The following is a 21,205-nucleotide window of genomic DNA, read 5'->3' as shown; positions in this document are numbered from 1 at the left end:
CGCACATATTTGAACAGGTTTTAAGCATTGGAGCTGATGCTTTAAAAAAAAAACAATGGTGCTCAGAAACTTTTCTAAAGAGTGGTTAGTGTGTTTTTTGTAGCAGAAAAGGAACTACTGCTGTTTACTCTTCCTCTTATGACCTGTCTCTTCATCAGATTCCAGGCTATACAACAGAACAAAAAATAGACACAAACATATTTTTCAAACTTTGGCTGATGTGTGTAAGTAAGTGTGGTGTCTGGTAACTGCTTTGTGACTGAAAAACAAACACAAAATCCCAAATGCTAAATGAAGAGCCTTTCAGTTCAAAAACATCTCTTTCTATTGGAAGGGAGGACATTTCAGTGTTGTCTAGAATACAGATATATCTAGGTTGGTGTTGTGGTACAGTACTGGAAGATGCACATCCTCTTCTCTGGATGAAAAAAAGGGTTCTTTCATTCCAAGTTGGACTCACAACTTTCCTCTTTTGTCACCAGACTGCAGCATAAAGAACAAAGGCAAACAATCACAATGCAAGCTCATGAATTGTTCAGGCATCTGCGAATGCCAGAACTCGGTGATGTAAGGCAATACGTGCGCACTCTTCCAACAAACACTCTGATGGGATTCGGTGCTTTCGCAGCTCTCACAACTTACTGGTACGCCACAAGACCAAAAGCTCTGAAGCCACCATGTGATTTAGCAATGCAATCTGTGGAGGTAGAGGTAAGCAGTTGTTTAGTTTCTGTTCCTTTACTGCTTTATTGTGTTCTGATATAGAGGTCTTAGAAACAATCTAGACTTGATTAAATAATTGGCTATTTGGCTTTAATACAACTAATCGGATTAAGAAAATGGTTTGAAGCTGTTCTTGCCAAGCTATTTTTTTACACACACATACTCACCACAACTTTCTAGACTTATTAACAGGTGGCATGATGCCGGGAGGAGCAGGAGGTTAGAAAGGTGAGAGTGATACAGACTGGAGAGGCAAATGTTAGAGCAAGACTGGTACAAACTGTTTCTCCATTTCTGGGACCTTGTGTGCAAGCTTTACACTAATGGTTGCACTAATTGTTCAATGGGTAAATGAGAACCAGCTTTTTCTCTGAAGCACAAGTTGAGTCAGACAGTACCTAAAGTGATAAAAGGTTCCTAATTCTGACTTCTTTCCAGTGTGTCAAACCTAAATCCTGCCTGCTCACAGTCATGTGCTGTGATTGAAGCTTGTCGTCTTCTTGCTTTTCAGTGGAATTTTGTGAACGATGCTTTGTATTATCATCACTAAACAACACATTATTCTGTTCCTTTTGCAACAATACCTTGTATTATTGGAACGAGCCCACATGCTGTGCATGTCTAGTGTAGTGCACTTGGCTAAAATGTGGAGAAATGTGCATTATGCTAAGCTTGAACATGCAAAGAATTACATTTAGCATGTAGGAGCACTGGAAGGGGCTATGCATCCTCACTTATAGTAAGTTGTATCCAATTATTTAACTGGATTGTAAATGAGCGAGTGCATTTTCTGCATCAGCTGTACTAATTGAAGTCTCTTCTGGCACACATCTGCCTTACTGGATCAAATAAGGCTGTTTACAGATGTCTGTTTTGAGGCGTAAAATATGCATTTTATGTATGTATGTATGTATGTATGTATGTATGTATGTATGTATGTATGTATGTATGTATGTATGTATGTATGTATGTATGTATGTATGTATGTTAGTTAGTTAGTTAGTTAGTTAGTTAGTTAGTTAGTTAGTTAGTTAGTTAATTAATTAATTTATATGCCGCCCACTCTACCCAGAGGTCTCTGGGCGGATTACAATAATTTTAAGTAGCTTTAGCCTAATTTTGGCATAACTGCTTAGACAGTTACAGAAAAAAGCTCCTTTGTATATTGCATTACTGCTGAAATTTTTGTAGTAGTGATGTCAGTTTGTTTTAGCAGATTGGCAAAATTAAAGGGGAAAAGGGGGTAAAAAAGAAGACAAAGTATTGTGGCACTTTAAAGACTAACAGTTTTATTTGTGAGTTTTCATGAGTAGAATCCAATTTCTCAAATAAGGAGGTGCAAATACTTTGCCCTTGTATATTTACAGAAGGTAAGCTTTATGGCCAGATGTGAGTATAATGACAAAGTTACACTGCATCATTAAAACACAGGTGTTGGACTATCAAGTTATTACTGTATATGACATTGCAGGGTGTTAGCCAGGTGATGAGCTATATGCCAAGGAGAAATTATGAGAGCTGGGTCTGGGATAGAGTGCAGAGTCTGTCAAGGCAAACAACTATTTTGTGCCTATAAGTTATTACAGAAAGTGGGATTTTTAGTATCTGTAGTATGCTAAGAAGCCTTGATATTCTTTGACACCCTTAAAGGGTGCACTGGAACTTATTAATGTATACAACTTCCATTGTCTCCCTCTCAAGTTTCTCTTTTAATTCCTTTTTATTACAACGCCCACTTGGAGAGCTGTAAAGAGCGTCCAGGGAGGTTGAAATGTTCTGAAACAGATTTCTCTAAATTACCATACTTGATGTCAGATTTTGGTCCATTGATTCTTTCATGCTGCATTTGTCCTACATAGAATGCAGAGGGGCATTATTGGCAGAAGATGGCATAAATCACATTAGATCATGAACAAGTAAATGAATCCCAGATGTTGTTGCTATGATGGTGGTGCCAGTGTAGATGTTGGGCACAACGTGCATCTAGGTTTGTGACAGGGTCTTATTTCTGTCTTTGACAGCATGTCATTTTGCCTGTTTATATCAGTAGTTACTCATTTACGTTTGAGGGAGATTGCCTTGTAGGCAAAGGTAGACTTAAGAAGAGACAGCAGGAAGTGGCTGCTTAAATGAATATCTGAGGACTTAAATGTAGTGCACAGTGCACTACATACAGTATGTTAACACCACTTTCTGCAATACCTCAAGGGCATAAGATAGTTGTCTCCGTTGAAAGCCTCTGACCTAGAAAGAATTTTTGATATTTCTGTGACAGTCAAATCTTCCTGGCATACAGTTTATGACCCTAAATTGGGCCTGCAGCCTCAGGTAATTCACAACTTGATGGTAATCCTGTCCCTTTGTTAACAAACTATTGTCATTCAGTGTATGCTCTGTGTTGTTACTTGGCCATGGCTGCCCTACCAGGGGGATAAACAGAGGGGACGTGTATTTCCACAGCTTGTATCTGAAGGTGGATTATTAACACACAAAAAAGTTGACACCGAAATCTGTTAGTCTTTAAAGCGCCACAATATTTTGCCTATCGCACACCTGCTTCCCCACCTTTCTCTTTAATTTTGCAAAGTATTAAGTGTATTTTGATATCACCCAGTTCTAAGATTGAGACATCACTAGACCATTTGTTGTTGTTTAGTCGTTAAGTCGTGTCTGGCTCTTCGTGACCCCATGGACCAGAGCACGCCAGGCCCCCCTGTCTTCCATTGTCTCCCAGAGTTGGGTCAAATTCATTTTGGTAGCTTCGATGACACTGTCCAACCATCTCATCCTCTGTCGTCCCCTTCTTCTCTTGCCTTCACATTTTCCCAACATCAGGGTCTTTTCCAGGGAGTCTTCTCTTCTCATGAGATGGCCAAAGTATTGGAGCCTCAGTTTCAGGATCTGTCCTTCCAGTGAGCACTCAGGGTTGATTCCCTTCAAAATGGATAGGTTTGTTCTCTTTGCAGTCCACTAGACCATAGGTACTATAATATATTTGTTCTTAAACACAGGGACACAAAGGCTGGAATCCTATTGATGTTCACAGACAGGTTGTATAACTTGCTGTAACTAATTGCTGAGGTGCTTGGGTCCATGACTAGTCTCAGAGTTTTGGCATTATACATTATTACTATACTTTAGTATAATGGTTTTGATACTATATTTTGTTCGTCTGTCCGTTAACTGAACAGGCGGCTAGTTCAATCTCAAAATATATTAGAGTTAATGCTTTTCTGAACCATAATACTAAAATAGACTGGATACATAAGCCTTGTATTGACCTGGCAGTTACCTTGCTGTATCTTAAGCTCCTTGTCCAGTGCAACTTAAAGGGCGTGAGGTAGCCCTGATCCATCTCTTGTCTTCCCCTAAGATACTTAAAACTGGGACCTAATTGTGGAAATACTCTCCTGCAGTGAAGGTGGGGATCTTGTTTCTGATCCTGATTATATTTTTTCAGAAAGCTAGACAGTACTTCAAGAAGAGGACCATGGGGAAACAAGCATGATACTCTACAGCTTTAATATACATGGGGGGGGGGAGAGAAGAGTGATAGAGTAGACAAAAATGTGTTTAAACACATTGTGTCTCTAACACATAAGGTTATAGTGGAAATCCTGTATTTTTGTCACAGTCTGGTTAGAACTGCCACTTATAATATGAAATGGAAAAGACGATTCTCTGTTAGACAAAATAAGATGAAGTCAAGAAGAGACCTGGCTGTTGAGATGAAGACACTGATGTGAGAGGTACTGCTGTATGGACTTATAAATTGGCTGGCTGCTCATTACAGGCAGGGCAGGGCAACTTCAATCTTGCCAGGATAATTCATTTACCCAATTTTTTCTTCAGTCTGGTCTGGTCTGAATATTTGCCTAGTTAAAGAAGCTGAAAAGGGATATTTGTGTTTAACATCATGGAATAAGTAACAGACATTTTTGGAAAGTATTTGGCACTTAGTTTTCAAATTATTGATTTCTCTTGAATCCAGTCCATGTGTGCAGAGGGCTAAATGGACATTGTTTAACATCACAGCTATCTGCAGGGGCCCACACATTTTGGCTGACCTTAGGCAGATTTGTCCTTATTGTTCCCCTGCTCCTGTGGGTCTGAAGTTCAGCAGGAAATGGGATGTATGACTTACAACATAGAAAATATTTATTTGTTTGTTTGTTTGTTTATATTTTTTTATTTTCTTTATAAAGGTATAAAGGGACAGCTGGGTTGGGTTACCCTCGGAGGGGGTGGATTTGAACAGATACATTACAGATCAATATTTTTCATAGTAATTCTATACATTCTCTTCTAGTAATAGTTCCACATATCAAAAAGAAATATAAACTGAGTGAGAGGGAAAAATCAAATTCAGACAGATATATTATTATTCTGATTATTGATTATGTAGCTGATAGTCTTTACCTATTCTCAGACATTTTCCTTTTATTTCTTATTTCCCAAGGAATATGTTTCAGTGTCTTCAGATTCCTTCCTTCTCTTTGCTTCTCTTTCAAAACAAGACAAGAAAACCTTGATTTATAATGAAATTGCCTGTTAAAAAATTTAACTCCTAAATTTTTAATTCCTAAAATTCACTCCTTTATGCAATTACCTACTGTAGATACCATGTCCTTCGCTTCAGTGGCCGTGAAGGAAACAGGGAACAACTCCGTCTTATTTGTTCCCATAAATCTCAGTTTGTTGTTCTCTTGTACACCGTCCCATTCTGTATACAGTACTTAATTCACAACTTCTAAAATCACAAAGCTGTGGTTTTCATTGATGTGCTAGCCTTTCAGTGGAGATCGTGTATTCAGCAAAGTGTGCCACTGTTTCCGCATAGTCTTTGCTAAAACTGGTTGACACTCTCTTTCCATAGCATAATAAGCTGACAGTTGGTATTAACTCTTGCAAAACCTTGCATCAACGGTGGTTTAGCTAAAATGCCACTGTTTCGCAGGTGTCTTTTAGTCTGTGTTCTGCTGCTAAAGCAGTACACTGTGGTTAAATCAACAATACTTCTGTCCCAGTCACTGCACAACAATGACTTCTTATAACATGGGCATACATCCAAATACACTTTTTCTCCAGACATGCTCCTGTTATAGAAGAGCCCGCATGAAAAGTGTTGGCATTTCCACCATCTATTTTCATCACTTTTCACTGCAGCCCCAGTCTAAAATATGAGCCTGCCCATCCTCTAAGGTCAGGCCAGGAGGCCCTTCTGAAGGTTCCATCCCTGAAACAGGTAAGGGGTATGTGTGCCATCCCAAAATAGGGCCTTCTCGGCTGTTGCCCCCCAACTTTGGAACACCCTCCCTATAGAGATCCGCCTGGCTCCAACACTTTTGGCTTTTTGGCGCCAGGCAAAGCCCTTTCTGTTTAGCCAGCATTTTAATTAAATAGTATTCTTTAGCTAGCCATATGAGCAGCAGGATTTATTAATATTAATGTTTTAATGATTGTTTTTAATATAGAATATTATTAAAATATTGCCTATTTTTAATGCTTTAAATGTTTTTAAAGTTTTAATATTGTTGTACACCGCGCAGAGACCACTGGTAATGGCGTGGCTAAAAATCAAATAAATAAATAAATAAATAAATAAATAAATAAATAAATAAATAAATAAATAAATAAATAAATAAATAAATAAAAGCAGTATAATTGTTGCTCCCTTTCTCTGCTGTCTTCACATGTATTGCCATTAAGCTGGACACCGAGATAATTATGCTGTAATGTAACTTTCATAAGGTACGAAAATGAGAGTTCATATAGTCTTCAAGAGCCTAAGTTGGGAAATCCTCTGTTCAAATCTGTTGTCTGCCATGAATTTGCTGACAAGTCATGGGCAGACCATCAATGCTGATCCTCCTCCCCAATTTGTACTAGGTGAAATGTTACTAATCTGCCACTTACAAAGTGGTGAACATTTGTGTATAAAGGACAGGGCACTGAGAATATTAAAGGTGAAGTGTTAAATCACTAAATTGTTATCTGAGCTGTGGCGCTGCTCTTTGTACCAAACGCAATCTTCTGTGAGTAATGAGTCTCCAGCTTTCTTGAAGTTTGTGTGGATGTTTGTGACATTCTGTTTAAAGTGCAGTCAGAATAAAGTTAATCTTCATTCTCAATCATGCTTTAACTGAAAATAAAATAGGGGGCCTGATACTTCTAGTTAAAGTTGCAAATAAAGCACTCTTGTATGATTAGGATTAGACTTGCTTTTAGGGAGCCAGATCTACGTTGGATATTCTTGAAGTGAAGGGTGAGGGAATCGTTTCAGTCCAAAGAACTAAAACTGTCACATGCATTAACTAAACCTTTGGAGAAGCATTCCAGTCTTTCATAGTGGACAATATAAGAGCAAATCTTAAGGACAAAGACAAATGTGCAAAAACATTCTCTGTAAGAATCTCCTTACACCATTTTCCTCAGTAGCTGAAATGAAGTTTGAAAAAATGCTGTCAGGATTATACCATCAGAGAACACTTCAGAAAAGTTGCTTTTTTGGCATGACAGCCCTCAAGAATCCCCCAGCCAGGGCCAAGTTTGCTAGAATTCTGGAAGTTGTCATCCAGAAGAACAACTTTTCCAAGCTGTGCCAGAATGGAGACTCCACTCCTTTTTATGGTTTGCATGGTTAGTAGGCTTGGTCACGAAACCCTTATTGGACGGTAGTGCACATGAAGTTGTTTGTAAATTCTAAAACAGGGTTGAGGGGCTTCTGAGCCTTCTCCAGCCTGTTGAGGACGTGAATCCACCTTGAGGAAACTGCAAGCTTAGCCCTGGCCTAGCAAGAAGGGAAATCTTCACTGTTATCTAAAACTGAAGAGAACTGTAAGAGTTGGGTTACCGCTCCATTCTCCATCCTAGACAGAACAACGAGCATTTCATGAAAGTTTCAGCTGGTATTTGAAGGAGATCACTGAGATTTTTGGTGAAGAAGAAATGGGGAGGAGTGAGATGGCATCCCCGGCTAAAGCACCAGCTAGTGCTTTTGCTTGAGGACTGAACTGTATCAAGTAGTGTATCCAGCCTATAGAAGGGTTAAAATGGAAAACCACTCACCCATATGGGTCCCCAGTTCGTAAGCACCTTCCTTACCTTTCCAGCTGCATTCTCCACTCCCCAGCCAGCACACGGTCCTCTCCTCCTCCTTTTCAGCTGTTCGTCCAGTCCCTGGCAGGAGCATGGGCTTCCCTGTGCAGCCTCCCGGACAAGGAGGAGGTACAGGCAAGTCTGTGCTTCTGCTGGGGACTGGCTGAACTGGGAAGGAGAGGATCATGCTCTGGCTGGTCAGTGGAGCATTGGCTGGGAAAGAGGGGGAAGGGAACTGTGGCATCTGTGGTGCCACACTTACAGATTGGCACAAACCTCTGAACCAAGGTTCATGCCCATCTCTAGTCCACATTCCATGTTACAAAATAAGATGCAGTACTTTACTTTTAACCATGACCGTTTAAAAAAATAATTTGGACCAAAGCAACTGAAGCAGATAACTCAATGTTAGACTTTGCATGTCAGAAGTCCCTAGTTCATTCTTTGGCATCTCCTGACAGGACTGGAAAAACCCTGCCTTGAAACCTTGAACAATGCTGCTCATTCATGTTCATGGTATTGGGCTAGATCAGTGGTTTCCAGCATTGGGTTCCCAGATGTTCCTGCACTAAAAATTTTGGAAGCTATCATCATTAGCTGTGCTGGCCTGAATTTCTTGGAGTTGTAGTCCAAGAACATCTGGGGACCTAAGATTCAGAACTACTGGGCTAGATGGACAAAATATATAATTTATTTAGAAAGCAGTTTCTTACAAAACTTTAAAAACAAAATATTAGAGCTGTTTTTTTCCTGCTTGTTTTACCAATTTCCATCTGGTTTCTAGTAAGAATAATTATCATGTGCCATCAAGTAAGTTTTGGTTTATGGAGACCTTTTTTTGAGGTTTTCGAGGTACTCAGAAGTGATTTGCCATTCCCTTCTTCTGGGGGCATCCTGGGACTATACAGGCTACCCAACACCACATGGATTGGCTCAAAATGCAGAAGACAGTGGGGAATGAAACTCCCAACCTCTGGCTTTGCAGCCAGATACATAAATCACTGAACTATCCAGAGACTTCTGGTTCCTAATGTACTTATGAGAAATTCATGATTTGCACTAACTAGTGAATCCCTGTGTTCAAAGGCTACTGCACAATTGTAGGTTCAGTTTGTTTCTCTTACTCAAACAAGTTAATGGGAATGGTACTACCAGTTCTGTAGTTAGTATATGTGTACATCCAAAGTACTCTTCAATGCGTTTAAGGAATGGCGCCCAAAAATACATTGAACAACAGCAAGCTGAGCTACAAACCTGTGAACTCAGAAGTACATTTCCAGAGCTATTGGATGAAGGAACGATAACTCATCCACTGAGGTCATTGACAACATTTCAGCATCATTAGGAAGATCCAATCTTGGATTCTACTTCAAGCCATACTTAGCAACTTTGTGGTTTTCTACAGTGACTTATTTCCAATGGGAAATCTACTAGATTATCCAAGAGAATAGAAAGAATGGTGGAGGTAAAACAGTTGACAGGGAGGAAAAGAATCCATAGCTCCTGATCAAAAAACCCAACTACATGTTCCCGTCTGAAGCAAAAAATAGAAGCCCTGAGAAAGAGGAGGAAAATAGCCAAAAATAGACTTTGCCATTACATCTTTCCTATGTGCAAAAGGCTGGCATGGCTTTTAATGGGATGGAGCCTCTGAGATCAAAGCATTCTATCTGTTTGGGCTCTTTGCCCTTATGGTTGCTTTTACAGCAGGAACTTAAAAGTAACAATAATTGATATTGCTCAGCATCATATTTAAGAATGATATGAGATAGAAACTGACTTGCTAGCTGTTAGCTGTCCAATATTTCCTTCCTTGGCCTGCTTCCTAATACTGTATGATGAATTGTTTCAGCAGTCTGATCATTTGGCTATTACTATCACAATACAAAGGAAAAAGCACAGAAGGCTTCCACGAAACAAGAGTGTAACTTGTATCTTTCTTTATACAGGGTGAAGAGTTTGCCCGTAGGTCGTCATTGCTTGAGAGCAACGAGCCAATAATGTACTACTATGATGATGTGAGAACAGTTTATGATGTCTTCCAAAGGGGAATGCATCTGTCAAGTGAGTATTCAGGAAAGGGGGGAATTGCAGCTCCTGGGCACTTGGAAGAAAGAGTACCCTAGTTTTCAACTTCAGTGTAAAAACTCTTAAATGAGCCACTTGATACTGGGGTAACACTGAATATCTTCTATGTATGAGTTTTGCTGAAATTATTCAGGCCTTTAAACTTTTATTTCTTTGTAGACAATGGTCCTTGCTTGGGTGTAAGGAAACCAAATCAGCCATATGAGTGGATCTCTTACAAAGAGGTAATTGGCATAATTCTGTTCATGGCTGCTGTGTTGTTAATCAATTGCCTATGTGATTTAATGGCATAATACTATAGTGTTTACTCAGAATGAAGTTTCATTCAGTTTAGATGGACCTGTTTCTTTGTAAGTAGGTATAGGACTGCAGCCATTTTGTAAGATTTAAAAATGTTGTATTAGGGGTTTTTGATATATTCAGTTCCTGAATACTTAGTTTAAAGTAGATTGTTTTCTTTGGGTTTAAATTGGAGGTTATGGTACATTTGCCTGGCATTCAGACTTTTTGTGCTGTACACTCACTTAGTTTATAACCTGTCTATGTCTTATACAAAGAATATTGACTAGCATTCAAAGCAGAAGGAAATTTTCCTTTCATCTCTTTTCCCCACCACAAGAATGGAAAAATCCACCCAGGGGGTCACCTCGTGATCCCAGGTGGCATGAGATGCTCCTGTAGAAGGGGGCAGGATTTTCAGGGGGTGGTTGTATCTAGAGATGAACAAGTTATCAACTAGCCACAGTCTTATTGAAGCAATTTAAAACTGAAGTAAGTTACAAAGTTCATATTAAATACAACTGAATGCCCATCACAGTTATCGGCTCTGACAAGGATTCAATTGATATTAGTACTATGTAGTACAGTATTAATCTATTTTCAGTTGTTTATGCATTATTTTGTTCAAACCTGTTAGCATGTGGCTTGTTTTAAGTGCTGTCCACACCTTCATCTGAGTGAAATATGTTAAATGGCTGAATGTTAGTGAAGAGATTGAATTGGGTGAAATGGAAATTTTGAGATCTTAAATGCTTAGTACACACTGGCACAGAATTAGTAACTTTTATATTTCCACATACCTCACTGCAGGTTGCAGAAAGAGCAGAATGTATTGGTTCAGAACTTCTCAACAGAGGTTTCAAACCATCTCCTGACCAGTTCATTGGAATCTTCTCACAGAACAGGCCTGAGGTAACCAAGTATATTTAGACTCGTAAATCTTGTGTAAAGAATTGAGTAGATATAACTTTGTAAGTTCATCAAAAGTAAATCCCTGGGTGCAACTTCATTAGATAGGTTTGAGCTATAGAGGGCCAAGCCTGGTTAATGATGCTTGAGATGAGACTTGCCTCCCTGTGGAGTTCATGTTTTGACTCATTTGCTCAAGTTTCCTTGAGTTATTGCTGTCTCTAGTGCTGATTGTGTCTGAGGGTGATATTCTGGATTGAAGGAGGGAGATGAGTGTTAATGGCAGGGTTGAGGGAAGTTTAACGCTCCAAATGTTGTTGGCCTTCAATTGTTATCCGCCCTAGCTAGCATAAATAGCAGGAGATTATGAGAGCTGCTGGTCCTGCAACACAGATTGGGCCATCTGCTCCCCATTTCTGTTTTGGGGCTAGTCTTGACTTAGCTGGCTTCTCACAGTATCTTATAATGCTGGAGATGCCTTTACTACGGAATCCTAACTACCTGCATTATAATGCTTTATGCCACATTAAGTTTTTTATACAAATAAGAAACTTTAATATATTGACAAATGCTTCCGTAAGAAGCTGCTTTTGGCAACCACAACATTCCATAGGATGGAAGAAACATGACTAACATGGAGCAGGCACTGAAAAGGTCAACCATGTGGTTGTTTTCCACCCCCAGCACAAAGGAGCAGAGGGCTATCAATAGCATTAGGGGTATTCATATACACAGGTGCAGATAATGAGGGTCCAGCCCCCCGGAGCCAGTCCGGCCACTCACAATTCCTCCGCTGCCACGAATGCCACAGTCCATTCCTATCGCTTCATTGCTCATGATGGCTTAGCCACTGCTGGCAGAAGGCGGGATTGTGAGCCTCTCTGCCAGGTCACAGAGTGGCTAATCCATCATGAGCAACAGAGAGATATGAAGGGACCACAGCATTCGCAGTAGTGGCAGAATCGTGAGTGCTCAGTCTGGCTCCAGGAGGCTCGACCCTCATTATCTGCACCTGTGCAGGTGTATTCATATCCGAATACCCCCCTCTCTAGCTATCATCCTTCTTTTCCCTTTCTTCATTCTGCCCCTTAGTGCAGGGGTCAGGGAACTTTTTTACCTTTTACCCCTCCAAAAAAATTATATAAGCCAACATTAGCCCCTCGATTTGAAAGGAAGGAAATGATATAGTACAGTGGTGCCTCGCTTAACGGGTGCCCCGTTTAACGACTAATCCGCATACCGATTAAGATTTTGTGATCGCAAAAGCGATCGTATAACGATGTTTTCATTGGGGAAAAATCGCTTTGTGATTTTTCCCGTACACCCCATTTTCGCACAGCTGATAGGCGGGGCTTCGGGCCAGCTTTGGGAGGATGGGGGGGAAGGGATTCCCCTCCCCATACTCCGGAGTGGTGTGAAAATGCAGGCTTCGGATTCGGGAGGATGGGGGGGAAGGGCTTCCCCTCCCCATCCTCTGGAGCTCGTCGAAAATGCCGGCTTCGGGAGGATGGGGGGAAGGGCTTCCCCTCTCCATCCTCCGGAGCTCGTCGAAAATGCCGGCTTCGGCTTGATGGGGGGAAGGGCTTCCCCTCCCCATCCTCCGGAGCTCATAAAAAATGCCGGCTTCGGCTTGATGGGGGGGAAGGGCTTCCCCTCCCCATCCTCCGGAGCTCGTCGAAAATGCCGGCTTCGGCTTCAGGAGGATGGGGGGAGCCATCCCTTCCCCGTACCTTCCCCCAGCTGACCGGCGGCGGCGGTGGACACGGGAGTGAGGGGTGGTTCGGAGAGAGCCTTCCCGTCTCGGGTGGCTGCCTCCAAGCCCTCACTCGCCCTCCGCCCAAGGACGCCCGGTGTCTCTCAGGCTGGCTAGCTGGCTGGTGAGCGAGTGCCGGGTGGGTGGCCCGCCCCTTCCCACCCCCGGCGGCTGCCTCCAAGCCCTCGCTCGCCCCGCGCCCAAGGATGCCCGGTGTCTCCCAGGCTGGCTGGCTGGCTGGTTGGCAGTGCTTTGCCATGATCTGTTACCTGTTCCCTGATCATGGCAAAGCAATGCTTTTTTAACAGCTGATAGGCGGTTTCAAAATGGCTGCCCCCTGTTTTCTGGAGGGATTCCTCCCTTAAGAGGCACCGAAAATGGCCGCCCCTATGGAGGATCTTCGCTGAACGTTGAGGTTTTGCCCCATAGGAACGCATTAAACAGGGTTTAATGCGTTCCTATGGGGTTATTTGTTCCGTTTAGCAATGTTTCCGGATAGTGACGTTAATCCTGGAATGGATTAACGTCGCTATGCGGGGCACCACTGTATTTGATGAAGCCACCCTTTTCCCCCGCCTAAATTCAAGCCTTGCCTGTTCTTTTCATAGTTTTCAGTCTCTCTCTCTCTCTCTTTCTCTCTCTCTCACACACACACACACACACACACACACCCTCCCTCCCTCCCTCCCCCTTTTTCCTGCCTTAATTCAAGCCTTCCCTGTTCCTTTTTTCATAGTTTTGAGTCAGTCTCTCTCTCTCTCTCTCACACACACACACACACACAAATACACATCCACCCACCCACCCACCCACCCTCCCTCACTCCCCCCTTTTTTCCTGCCTTAATTCAAGCCTTGCCTGTTGCTTTTTTCATAGTTTTGAGTCAATCTTTTTCTCTCACACACACGTCCCCCCACCCATCCTCCATCTATCCATTTTCTCCATCCATTTTCTCCATCCATTTAAATAAGTTTGATGAAGCCCTTGGTCTCTCGTACCTTCCTTTTCCTTGTTAACTTGATCCTTTCCCACGTCCTGCTTGCTTGCATTCATTTCCAGAGGAAGCGGTCATTCAAAGCCTCGGATTGATTGATTGCTCGGGGCTATTCCACAGCTGTAGCCAATTAAGCAGGTTTATCTCTGATCTCTGAACGAACAGAGAATTTACGAGTGCCTGCTGCAACCAGGAAGTAACAGGGAGAGGTGGCTTATAATTTGAGGTTTGGCTGCAGGGTTGGAGGTTAGCGCTCTGCTCATTACCCCCAGGATTTTCACTTTTACCCCATTTGGGGTAATTGACCCCTGTTTCCCGACCACTGCCTTAGTGGTAGAGAATAACTGGTTGCAATAAGGATTGGATTATTTATGCCCTTCAGAGTTAGTCCCCCAGAGGGTCTTGACTTCTCAACAAAGGGTCATTGTTTCTACTTGCTCGGAATCTCCCATTGTGCCTTCTAGGAAGTGTGGTGAGCAATTGTTTGGTGTCCCCCCATTCCAGCCTCTCCATTCTAAACAATTAAAAGAAGAGGCAAAGTGGCAGTCACGAAAGCAGCAAAATCAGGGAGCTGGACAGGGGATGGATTATATTTGTCTTCAGTGTGGAAAGGATTGTCACTCTTGAATTTGCCTCCTCAGCCACACTAGATGCTGTTCCAAGTCCTCCATACAGAGCACGTGACCATAGCCTCTCGAGAGTGAAGGATGTCTAATTTTATAGATAAGCAAAAGAGGTCAAGCTCTGCAGCTTGTCTCTATGCACCCGTTCCCTCACTGTGCCTGTCACTTGCCTCTCCAGGGCTGTGGCAGAGTCCAGTCTAACATAGCCTTGTCCAAGCATGTGGCAAGTCACTTGTATCTGACTCCTTTCACAAGCAAACGAACAAGACATTTGTAGACAACTACTGTACTAGTATTCTCCTCTCTTCCATCCTCCTCTTTGGAGTTAGGCAATTATACTGTGCCTTTCATGTCATGCCCTTTTATTCTCCTTAACTCTGCCTCCTCCAGCTGTTTCTCATCAGGGGACTGGCTTTTTTTCCAGCTGCATGGGCCTGATCCTGAGAAAACATAACCTCCTCCCAGCTGCTGGATACTTGTGTGCTGGAGCCAGATGACTTGCTAGGGGTTTCCGCCTGCACCTCCTCACACATATGTCATCAAGAACACAGAATTTGACTTCTAAACATTAGCTGCTGTTCTAGTTGCTTCTGCTCCTATGTTCAGTGTTTGTAGTAACAGGGTTACATCTAGCCTAAGATGCCCAGATTCTTTGCCTGAGGTCACAATGTGCATAAAAACTAATCCTGCCTTTGCCAATATTCTGCACCTTTGGATATGGAAGTATAGAGGTCAACCACAGTGTAATCAATCAACTGAGGAGATGTTTAACTTATTCTCAACATCCTTCCCCATATTTTGGTCTGTTAAAACATACACATATCAGTCTTTTAAAAGCCCAGATGCTGAATAAAAATGTAGAAAAATTAGTATAACTTTTGCATTTTTGTGGCCATCACTTCATGTGAAAGAAGATTATTTTGCAAACAAAACAAAACCTTGACTTTGTGTGGCGCAACAACTATCCAGGCTCTTGAATGAAAAACTTTAATAACACTAGTTTAGTACATTCAACTTTCAGCAGGTAAACACTTCTGGGAAACTTGATTGGACAATTTTTCCCAGAAATGTGTATACTGGTATTTAGAGATGTGTACATTCTTGTGATATTCACAGTCTACATATTTGCTATGCTGGAAAACTCGTCTTTCCTCTCACACCTGGAATATCTCGTGCTGCTGCTGGGTACTCCCCATTAATTTCTGCAGCATGCTTTGAAAACAAATTGCTTAAGACCTTTAAACCTAAGCCAATGTTTTAATGTTGATTTTGAAAATATTCAAACCAAACATGTTCATTATTTTGCATTTTGTTGCAGTGGGTTATTATTGAACAAGGATGTTACACTTACTCTATAGCAGCTGTACCCCTGTATGATACCCTTGGAACAGAAGCTATCACTTATATTGTAAATAAAGGTATGTTTTTAGATTTTTGAACAGTTGAATAGATTTATCTCCAATACCGTCATTACTCAGAAGCTTCTCTAGACCTTCGGAAGTACTGGAAATAATTAATTTTGCAACTATAAACGATTTTTGTGAAAGCTTCAATAGCAGCAGAATATCAAGGAGTGCAGTGTTTCCCAGCCCTGAGCATTCTTGGACTGTAATTCCCAGAAGCCTTCACCACCAACTGGCTGGGATTTCTGGCAGGTGCAGTCCAAGAACACCTGGATTACACAAGGCTGGGAATCACTGCTCTAGTGAACTGGGCAGAAGCAAGAATTCTCAGAGTAAAGAGAACTGAATTGAGAGATTCTGGTATTCTCTGGAGTCAGAATAGTAGAGGAGAAGCAGCAGTTTAAATAGTCTTGTTAATAATCTTCCACATAAAACCCTTCTCAGATTCTCTGCAGCAAAATGAAGTGCAAACTGGATGTACAATATGCAGATTAGAATGGACCCTCTTAGAGTGTAAGATGATTTTGACTAAAACTAAGCATATCTGATTTCTTTCTTTCCAATTTAGCTGACATAGCTTTGGTTTTTTGTGATAAGCCTGAAAAAGCTAAGCTTCTGCTGGATAGCATAGAGAAGGGAGAAGTGTCAGTCCTCAAAACTATTGTGATCATGGACCCCTTTGACACTGATCTTGTGGCTCGTGGGCAGAAGTCTGGAGTGGACATCATCACTCTGAAAGAAATGGAGGTAAGCCAAGCAGTTTCTGGATAGCCTCAAGTTCTAATCATAAAGCTAACTGCCTTAAGTCAGGGCAGGAGCAAACTTTAGCTAGTTACAAAATAATGTTCTTTGACCAACAGAGTAAATGATCAAGGTAAGATTTTGCACAATAAAGACAGGACCTTCTGGCCAGGTTACAAATTGCACCTGATATTTCACAACAGATAGATGATTGTAAACATTAGCTAAGACTGGAGATAACACAATCTAATACAGTTGGTTCAAACATTGTTAGTTTTAAAGTAACTGAACTTCATAAGCATTCAAGTGAATCTCTCTAGTCCTAATTCATAAAATATCATTGTAACAAAAATCTGAATTTATTGTATACACAGCGTGGCACTATATGAAATGTGTATATTGGCATCTCATCTCAGTTGAAACCTAATACCACAAGACGAAGCCAGTTTTTCAAGTTTGCAGTTGTCTGTCTTTGAATTTTATTTTTACTGCAGCTTAAGAATCTATTCAGGATGATATTGTGTTTCTGCCCCCCGCCCCTTGTTCTACTGTGCCATGCAGGACTTGAAAGCTCATATTTTAATTACATTTTAAAGGTCCAAAAAACTGAGTATTCAAGCTCATTTTTGGACTTTGCAAGAAAGCCACATGGCTCTGTTTCTTTTTTAAATTTCTTTTTTATACAGTGGTGCTTTGCGATGTTCCCTATGGGGGAATTTGTCTTTGCGATGATCAGTTCCCTGCTTCGGGAACCGATCATCACAAAGCGACCATTTTCGCACAGCCGATTGGCGGTTTCAAAATGGCTGCCCGCTGTTTTCTGGGACGGATTCCTCGCTTAAAAGGCACCGAAAATGGCCGCGCTATGGAGGATCTTCGCTGAACTGTTAGTTTTAAGCCTCTAGGAATGCATTAATCAGGTTTTCATGCGTTTCTGTGGGCTTTTTAATATCACATAGCGACGTTTTCGTTCAATAGCGATTTTTGCGGAACGAATTAACGTCGCAATGCGAGGCACCACTGTATTTTATTGCACTTCTTAAGGATATTATCTGTGAAGATTCTCAGTCATCCAGGTGAGGTTATCTGGAGTTTGAGTCATGGCAACTGGGCCTTTTTCTTATTAGGTTGAAAGATCAGGACCACACCCACCAGAAAAACACTGATAATGCCTGTTAACAACCCATGACAATGGGTGGAGAAGGAGTGCAGAGGTGGGATTTTCACTCATCCCCACTGCTGTCCATTGTCCATCTAAGGAGCCTATTCAGACCAGGGGGAAGTGAGACCAATGTGGAGGATATATCAGGGGTCTCCTACTAACACTCTTCAGACTGAAGGAGCTACTTGAATGAATAGTGAAATGTTTCAACCTAATAAGAAAGAATTCCAGTTGCCATGACTCAACTTCCAGATTCTTAAGGGTCTGTAATGCAATTGTCAGTAAACATTCAGCTAGAATCTATGTCAGTGAGTGAGGGGCAAGATAATTTCTCAGAGTCTTTAACATCTGTATGATATAACATTAAATGATACCCACTTCTGAGTATCTTAACTTACCTAGCAGAGCTGATGGTTATATGTTTTCAACTGCTTAAACTATTGTGTAGTTGCAAAATCTGGAGCATGCCTGACACTTCTTAGGGTGACATGGTAGCTATGGGAGCAGTCTGATGCTCAGTCCCCTTTGTATTAATTAAGGATTACCATTGTGACCAGACAGAAGAAGAGCAGCTACAGATCCTCTGCTTAGCATCTTGGAAAATGTAATTGCAAAAATAGAAGCCAAATGAGTTAATATTTGTTAGCAGCACAGATGTTATTTCTGGAAAAAGGTTAGCTTATCCTTCTTTATCCCCCTGGGAACCTGTTTACGCTGGATCTCTGTGACCTTATTCTAGTGGCCAATGTAGGAATTCACTCTAGTACCTCCGATGTGGAAGTCTGAGTCATATCATATTCTTGTCATTCCTCTTTCCTTACTTATCCTTATCACATCTTAGTGTCCTCAGAAAGTTGAACCAGAGGGCATTCTGTTGACTTTTGAATGCTATACTATCAGCTTGACTTTTGCTTCATTTATTACTTGCATTAAGAACTTAATGTACTGTAGTTACAGTGGAAGAGGTAATTTAAAAAGTAAGCAGTTAAGAATTTGTTGTGTTTCATTTACTTTTCCAGTGCATGGACCAAGATGAATGTTAGTATCAGTGGACAATAGTGTATCAGTGCTAATCTAGATTATTCTTGAAATGTTGCATCTGATCAAACAAGTGTACTGTGTGGTAACTAAAAGTGTTAATCAGTTCTACTTCACCAAATAAAGCAGAATATAAGAATTTGAAGACTTTGTTTAGTTCCGATGATAATCTTTGCCAGACTTCAATACCTGAAACTGAGTTATTTTTCTCATTCTTTAAAAAAAGAAAATGTGCAAATGTTTACAAGCTCTTAAGTAAAAACATTTACAAGCTCTTAAGTAAAAACATTTACAAGCTCTTAAATAAAACTAGTTTCTGACCAAGACTAATTCTCTTTGAAACAGATATGAATAACATCTCTGTTCGAAAAAGAATTAGTCTTGGTCAGAAACTAGTGGCTGACCAAAATCCTGTTCCGTAAATCAGAGGTTGTCAACCCCCAGTCTGCGGCCCTGTGCCAGTCTGTGGCCTGAGCTGGACTGGGCCACGGAGACAGACCTCCCCCCACGCACGCCCCTCCCCACAGCTGCTTTGCGCACACACACGCATGCCAACGCCGGCGTGAGCACTCCCCCACCCCTTCACGCATGCGCCTGAGCATGCACACAGGTGTGCAGGCACTCCTGCCACATGCGTGAAGGGGTGGGGGAGCACTCACACTGGCGGGTGCATGCGCGCTCCCCCACTGCTTCACGCATGTGCCCAAGAGCGCGTGCGCGCACCTGTGCAAGAACGGGGGGGGGGTTTCTGCCTTCCTCAGAGGCTCAGCCAGTCCACAGTCCCAAGAAGGTTGGGGACCGCTGCTGTAAATTACACCTGCATGAGGGTGGTGTTATTACTGGTGGGAAAGATTTTCAATAATTTCCATTCTGGAATAGGCACAGTTTGCACACAATGAGACAGATTGTGTGAGAATCAGATGAGCTGTGGAACAGAAACAGATACTATTTAATTACAAAAAAAATCTGCCTTGCTGCTCACATCTCACCACCCTCATGCAGGTGTGATTATAGAACAGGATTTTGGCCACTGGAAAATAGTCATTCTTGGAAAGGACTTATAATGAATGCTCTGACAACTGTGAAGGTGTCTTTAGGTTCCTGATTAACTTGCTATTTTTCTTTCCTTTTTTCAAAAAAAGGCATTGGGAAGAGCCCACAAACACAAACCCGTAGTAAGTACCATGCAGATTTTAATACATTTGAAATAGTGTATAGTTTAAAGTCAGTAATCATAAACCATATCTACATTGTTCTTCTTTTAAAAGCTAAAATACTAGTAATCAATATCTTGTCTTTAGCTTCCAAAACCAGAAGACCTAGCCATAGTCTGTTTCACCAGTGGAACTACAGGTAAGTTGGCAGCACTTAGAGTTAAGTTAGGGTGGAAGCAAAATCTGTCCATGGGAGGCATTCCTTTTAAATCACATGGAGGATAAACGTAAACATTTGTGGTGAACCGAGTTCTATTAATCTTTCATAAATTAAGCTGCACACTTTAGTGTGAGTGACTTGCCATTCTGAGATATTTGGTTTGCAATCTAACGCAGAAAAGCATTGTTAATTACTATAAAAAAGGTACTTTGGTAAATTATTGTGAGACTAAGTGTTTGATCATATGTACAAGCTTCTGAGAAAGATGTAAATGTTGTATGGTTAGTAAATTTTTCTAGCCTTTAAAATATCCTATGGATATCCTTTCATAAGCTGTTGACGGAAATAGAAGTATAGTGCAACTCCTTGTCTGGATTCATCAGTCAGTTAGTTATTTATTTATTTATTTATTTATTTATTTATTTATTTATTTATTTATTTATTTATTTATTTATTTATTTGGTTTATACCCCGCCCATCTTGCCTATAAGGCCACTCTAGGCGGCTTCCAATATAATGTAAACAATATAATAATACAAAATATTACATAGACCATATTATAACAAATACAATAAAATAGAATAGAGAATAAATAGAGGGAAATAACAGAAAAATCAGATAAACAGAAAAAATCACTTTTTAGGAGTGCATTTAGTAATTCAGTGTCTGCAGAACTCTGTTACTGTACATTTTAACAACCTTTTCCCCTCTAGGAAATCCAAAAGGAGCAATGCTTACTCACCAAAATATAGTGAGCAATATGTCAGCATTTGTGAAAGCTACAGAGGTAATATTTGCTGATTTTAAAATATACTAAGACTTCAGCTGTAGCCTCTTTGGAAATTAGACACTGAAATATTTCATTGTGTATAGTCTCTGTGTTTCTGAAGCCTGGCATAATTAGGTTTCTGACATCAGACAATTTTCACTGTTAAAGTTTCTGTAAGTTGCATTGTAGTTGTGTACTTAACTGTCCCCTTCAGTTTTAATGATATGGCTGTGCTGAGTTTTCTCAGGAGG

General features: G+C 41.0%; 1 protein-coding gene across 6 annotated transcripts in view; it reads left to right on the top strand.

The window, feature by feature from the left end:
• ACSL1 (acyl-CoA synthetase long chain family member 1) overlaps nucleotides 1–21,205 on the top strand; it is a 50,914-nt gene that overhangs the window by 13,266 nt on the left and 16,443 nt on the right. For all 6 annotated transcript variants that reach the window (XM_020802638.3, XM_020802630.3, XM_073001392.2 and 3 more), the window contains exons 2-10: nucleotides 483–711; nucleotides 9,771–9,885; nucleotides 10,069–10,133; nucleotides 10,999–11,100; nucleotides 15,786–15,885; nucleotides 16,439–16,617; nucleotides 19,954–19,986; nucleotides 20,113–20,164; nucleotides 20,899–20,972. In XM_020802638.3, coding sequence (XP_020658297.3) covers nucleotides 517–711; nucleotides 9,771–9,885; nucleotides 10,069–10,133; nucleotides 10,999–11,100; nucleotides 15,786–15,885; nucleotides 16,439–16,617; nucleotides 19,954–19,986; nucleotides 20,113–20,164; nucleotides 20,899–20,972 — 915 coding nt within the window. In that variant the 5' untranslated portion in view covers nucleotides 483–516. The remainder of the gene's footprint in view (nucleotides 1–482; nucleotides 712–9,770; nucleotides 9,886–10,068; nucleotides 10,134–10,998; nucleotides 11,101–15,785; nucleotides 15,886–16,438; nucleotides 16,618–19,953; nucleotides 19,987–20,112; nucleotides 20,165–20,898; nucleotides 20,973–21,205) is intronic.

The sequence above is a fragment of the Pogona vitticeps genome, chromosome 5, assembly GCF_051106095.1.
Source record: "Pogona vitticeps strain Pit_001003342236 chromosome 5, PviZW2.1, whole genome shotgun sequence".
Lineage (NCBI taxonomy): Eukaryota > Metazoa > Chordata > Lepidosauria > Squamata > Agamidae > Pogona > Pogona vitticeps.
This window is presented reverse-complemented; position numbering and strand designations above follow the sequence as displayed.